General features: G+C 33.2%; 1 protein-coding gene across 1 annotated transcript; it reads left to right on the top strand.

Moving 5' to 3' along the window:
- Positions 1-3,141: 3,141 nt before the first annotated feature.
- On the top strand, positions 3,142-5,803 carry LOC108340834 (uncharacterized). The gene is made up of 2 exons (XM_017578436.2): positions 3,142-4,455; positions 5,034-5,803. Exons 1-2 carry the CDS (start codon positions 3,768-3,770, stop codon positions 5,663-5,665), a joined length of 1,320 nt encoding a protein of 439 aa, XP_017433925.1. The 5' UTR covers positions 3,142-3,767; the 3' UTR covers positions 5,666-5,803.
- The last annotated feature ends 197 nt before the right edge of the window (positions 5,804-6,000 follow it).

Below are 6,000 nucleotides of genomic sequence, written 5' to 3'. Positions count from 1 at the left end.
TGTGTCTATTAAAAATATAGCTAAAATAACTATATAAGTAAAAATACAAGAAAAAAAACCTTTCAGATATTCAGTTTTTTTAGCTTTACGTAAAACAATATATTACAAATTATAATTAAAAATATTATTAAATTATATTGTATATGCGAATGTAAATATATTTAAAATTAAAAGTAAGTGACATTAATATTTTTTTAACTCAAAAAACTTAATAAAAGAAAGTTGGATAATATAGACTTTTTCTTCCCTTAGTGCAGAGTATACCATGATTGGAAATCAGAAAGTTAATTAATCACTTTTTTCTTTTCTAAATGGGAGGACTCTTTTTCATAGATGTTCATGAGTATAGTAGGTAGCTGAAATTAACAGAAAAAATAATAACAAGGAAATCTATTCACTTAGGGGACTTTTTTAATTATATATATTTTTATCTATAAGACTCAAATTTAAGATATTAGATTAATTAAGGTAATAAAGTGTAGTTAAACTGTAAGATGTTACATAAGATTATTATTATTTTTGAATTGAAAAACAGATGGTCCAGAGGCAGAATTGGGATTTTGTAGCATGTGCTTGCATTTAATCAATGAATTGAATGGTAGGTTGCACAACCACATGCCCAAACCATCATCAGTGACACTCTGTATCACTGTAATTTTAATTCACATTCGCAAACACTTAATAATATCACCTTCAATTCTATATTCTTATGTTTGTCTTAACCTTCCTTGTACTTTTCTTCCAACTTGTCATCTTTTTCTCTAACCCATTACAAGCAGCATCAGGACAACATACGAACAACAAGGAAAACCAAAACAAGTTATATTACCTTGGTTATGTAAAATCATTTTTTATTTTAACCTCTCAAAACTCTCTCATATCTTGCATCTATTTCACCACCTCTTTGATTTTCTCAACTTGATAAAATAATTGCTCCGGTCAAACATAATAATGAACTCTCATAGTTTTGAAGGTCTCACTTTGTGCTTTTTCATATTTGCCTTCATAATTATACCCCCACTAATCCCCAAATTTAGGGTAAGAACTACAACTCACATGAAGAGATCAAAAGATTGAGAAAATAATAATAATAATAATAAGTGGGGCTAGCTAGATCCTAACCTTTCATGGTTTTGTGAATAAAAGTCACTTTATAGTGTAGTGATTATTTAATACACTATTATGGTTATTTGAGAACATATGATAATGATTTGAAGGTACATCACATCTTATGCAATTTTAGTCAGAAAAAAAAAACTAAATTTTCAATTACTCGATGATTTTCCCACAATTTTGAAGAAAGAGAAATTCAAATGTTTAATGCGTACTTTGATTTAAGTTTACAGTCTCAAATTAAAATGAAGTTTATAATATGAGTCTCTAAAAAAGTCATAATTTGGTTTGAAAACAAATATAGGTGTATAGATATATGCTTCCAAATCAAAATATAGCAAATTTGTTTAGACAAACATAAATTCAAACAAGCTAACTGAAAAACAAAACATAGACCTCATCTCTTTTCTTTCTTTATACTAAATATTGCATTAACCTTTTTCCTAAATAAAGAAAGACCTACTATAACATTAACCTTTGGAAATTGCATGGATATTAGCTGTCTGTTTTCTTTTTTTAACCACTGTAATACAAATCAAATCAATTTATAGGGTCAAAGGACACGCCAGTAGTAACAATTACATATAACTTACATTATATATGTGTGTGTGCAGAGCTATGTCCTACATGTCATGATGTTTTAATCAAAAATATTAGAAGCGGAAAATATCAATTTAAACATGTTGATTAAGAGGTAATTGAAAACGAGTTCCAAACAAAAAGTTTGTACTTTTGGGTACATGTCGTTTAGCCTATTAAGCAAATAGCTAAAACAATGCTTAACATTGGTGTATGACGCACAAAGATTGCTTCTTCATATGGGTGAAAAAGTGCTTCAGAAGTAAAGGCACTTCGCATGTAAAAGCTGCAGACATGAAAGAGGAAAATCTCAGGCGTGTTGATAAGTTCACTGACACAGTATCATCATGCTTCATATTAATCAGTGTTTTGGTTGTTAGACATTATAGTCCAAATCTTAATTGCTACATTAATAAAATTTGGTGGGAAATTTTTTATAAATGTGTTGTACTGATTAGTCATCTTGTGTTAAGGTCATAAGAAATATTGTGTGTTGTTTTTTGTTTATCTGTCCTAAAACATGTTAAATAAGTGAAAAATTATTTATTATTTAATGTATGAAATCAATTGTATTGAAAAGAAATTACTCATTTGTCTATGTATTAAGAATTTTATTATTAAAAATAAATTAGTCATTTTATATATTGAAAAGAAAATAGATACACTAGCTTAATTGTTTATTCAAGGTGAATAGATGAGAGTTAGGGACAAAATTTATATTCTTCTTTGTGTTAAACCCAATATTTAATTCTTCCAAAAAATACCTAATAATATTTAATTATTTATTTGTGGGTCATCCTTGTTAATTCCATGGTTTAGAGAGTATTCAAAGTTGGGAAAGTAAAATAAAACACTTGAGTGGTCCTTCCTTTTGGAACTTGATGCATGTGGCATTATTTTGTGTTAGTCATCTTCCTCATAAAATAAAAGTTATCACTATGCATTCATGTGCTGACAGCATAGTCATAATATTAAAAGGGACACTTAATTTATTCCACAAAAACATAAAGCGCTTGATTATTTCCTGTATTGCATTTTCTTCTTCAATTTGGCATACCAAATTTGTGCTTTCCTTCACTTTTTTAGTGCACAAATTTGTTCTTAAAAGTAATATTTTAATATTGTGTATATTTTAAAACAATTAATCCCTTTAGAGTTATTTGTTTTCTCCCCCCTTTTTCTTTATTTTCAACAAAATAAAACAATATTTTGTTTTTCTCACTGTCTTCTTTCTTCTCATTAGTCTCACCATTAACTTCTGTACTTAAATATATTTATTTTACTAATATAAATAAATTTACTTGCCGCAATTTACTCTAGAATGAATTTACTCTAGAATGATTTTAGCATGTCTGTTTAAATAACATAAATTAAACTCATCATTTTTTTTCTGTCATAAAATGTAAGAAGGAAGGTACAACTTGATTAACTCACATTTAATGGTGCCACAGTACCTAGTTTGTCCAAGTTAGTTGTCATGTTCCGATATCCCATATCCAAGGGCTAAAGATTCTTGTTATGTTTTTTCAAACGCCCCTGTTTTTAACTAATGCTGTTATTCATGTGTCTATCATCTTTGAATTTGAGTCCCTTTTGTCTCATTTGCTCTCTGATGGGGTCACGGACACCCTCCTATGCAACTGCCCTAACTCATTCTCTATGATGAATCAGAACTGCCCTCACCCTGCTCTCTTCATATGGTAACATCTGTACTTGAGAGTTTTCAAGGTGTTTGATAAAATACCTTGGTGTAGTCTTTTGAATTTTCTTCCTTTTTCATCTCTCTTGTAAAGCATGTTTTCCTCTTAGGTATTGTTGTTTTTAGCTGGGTTGAGTTTGTTTCTTGGAAAGTGAAGGGATCTTCTGGAAAGAAAAAAAGGGGTTATTTGCTTTAAGCAGAAAGAAGCTGAAGCTGTTGTCTTTTTGAGTATTTTCTCAGTTCTCTCAGCTTTCACTTAGGCAAAGGGAGGGAAAGGTGGAAAAGGGGGACATGGAGATAGAGCCTTTTGAGAGTGAGCATTGTAAGGGAGTTAAGTTCAAAAGCACAGAAACTTAGGAGAGTCTAGTTGGAGTGTATGGAGAAGGAAGAAAAAAAGAAGATAAAGGGAAGCATTAAGGATAATATGCCAACAGTTTGGTTCTCTCTGAAGAAGTCTTTACACTGCAAATCTGAACCATCTGATGTTCATGACCCCAAAACAAGGAAGCATTTGAGCACAATCTTGACCAAGAGAGCAGGGAGGTCAGGGTGTTCCAGGTCCATAGCAAATCTCAAGGATGTAATCCATGGAAGCAAGAGGCACCTTGATAAGCCACCGAGTTGCAGTCCAAGATCCATAGGAAGCAGTGAGTTCCTTAACCCCATAACTCATGAGGTGATTTTAAGCAACTCAAGGTGTGAGCTGAAAATAACTGGGTATGGAGGCTTCCAAGAAGGACTTGGCAGTGGTGGCAGCAATGCTGGTGGAGGTAGTGGTGGTTCAACTTTTGTGGGGACTCTGAGGCCAGGGACTCCTGGCCCTGGAGGGCACCCTACAATGCATTACTTTAATCCTTCTTTTAGGACCTCATCCACCCCTCCAAGGAAATCTCCTTTCCTCTTATCAGATAAAGAAGGGTCTGGTCCTCCTGGGCTTCAACCCAGTACTAGGTTGTCTCTTGAGACAGATTCTAACGGGTCCTCAACTGTGACTTGCCACAAATGTGGAGAGCAATTCAACAAATGGGATGCTGCTGAAGCTCATCATCTGTCTAAGCATGCTGGTAACAATTGTTTTCTCTTTTATTTTTCCTAACAAAATATTTATGTTAGTCTTGTTTGGTCTCATGGTTGGCTTCTATCTTCATGTTGAAGGTCCACACTCTATCCACCTACACAAATATAATGTGCTTGTAAACTTCACAACATCATTGGCTTTTCTTATTTTTCTTCAATTTTTATGTGACCCTCAAGTTTATTATTCAAACATTCTTCTGACCACAAACTTTCTGGGAACTTCTATATCAGATCCACATAGATTTTTCTGTTGAGATGAGGAATATTAATATTATAAATCAACATACTTTTTTAATTTGTTACAACAAAACTGATTTCACTTTTTCCATTACCTTTCCAATTTATAACTATGCTTAGGATTCCCCAGCAGCTTTCCCTTAAAAAATCAAAAGTGTCTAGGAGAAAAAAATCTTTCCCTTTCGCCCCAACCTACATAATTCAAAATTGGTTTTGAAGTGTTTAATGACCTCCAAGTTTGTTACTGTATTTGTAGTCTCTTTTGATATTTTTATGGCATCATATTCGTATATTTCATTTTTAAGAACAATAAGTTTTGACTTGGCAGTGACTGAACTCGTGGAAGGAGATTCATCAAGGAAAATAGTGGAGATCATATGCAGGACTAGCTGGTTGAAGTCTGAAAACCAGTGTGGTAGAATTGAGCGAGTTTTGAAAGTGCACAACATGCAAAAGACTCTTGCAAGATTTGAAGAGTACAGGGAGATGGTGAAGATCAAAGCCAGCAAACTCCAGAAGAAGCATCCAAGATGTCTAGCTGATGGAAATGAACTTTTGAGGTTCTATGGCACTACTGTTGCATGCTCTCTAGGCCTTAATGGTTCTTCTAGTCTCTGCCTATCAGAAAAGTGCTGTGTTTGCAGAATCATAAGGAATGGCTTTTCAGCCAAGAAGGAGCTCAAGGGTGGGATTGGAGTCTTCACAACATCAACAAGTGGAAGAGCTTTTGAGTCCATAGAGATTTTTGGTGATGAACCATCACTGAGAAAAGCACTAATAGTGTGCAGAGTAATTGCTGGCAGGGTTCATAGACCACTAGAAAACATTCAGGAAATGGCAGCACAAACAGGATTTGATTCATTGGCTGGGAAAGTTGGTTTATATTCAAACATTGAGGAGCTTTATTTGCTCAATCCTAGAGCTCTTCTTCCTTGCTTTGTGGTAATCTGCAAACCTTGAACCAAAGGGATAAAATCAAACTCAAAAAGCCTTACATGTTGTGTAGTTTTGTAGATTCCCTTATTTTGGCCTTGTGGATGCAGTTTGTAATCTTTTAAAGGATTTTGATTCTTTCCTCGAGTCAATTCTGCTTCTTCATGTTCATTGTGTGAACCTCTCATTCATACATTTGTAAGTTATTTTTTAAATGGTCATGAATATTTTTACATCTGCACATGGTAACCTTAGGTTCAAGAATCAGAAATAAATACAAGACTTGTGAGATTGTACTAAACCAGATTTAATAATTGTCCCTCCAACATTTCTTCAAGAATGCAGTGCCATGCAGGTTATCT

Source organism: Vigna angularis, chromosome 5 (assembly GCF_016808095.1).
Source record: "Vigna angularis cultivar LongXiaoDou No.4 chromosome 5, ASM1680809v1, whole genome shotgun sequence".
Lineage (NCBI taxonomy): Eukaryota > Viridiplantae > Streptophyta > Magnoliopsida > Fabales > Fabaceae > Vigna > Vigna angularis.
The sequence above is the reverse complement of the archived record's forward strand: the minus strand, read 5'-3'. Positions and strand labels throughout refer to the sequence as shown.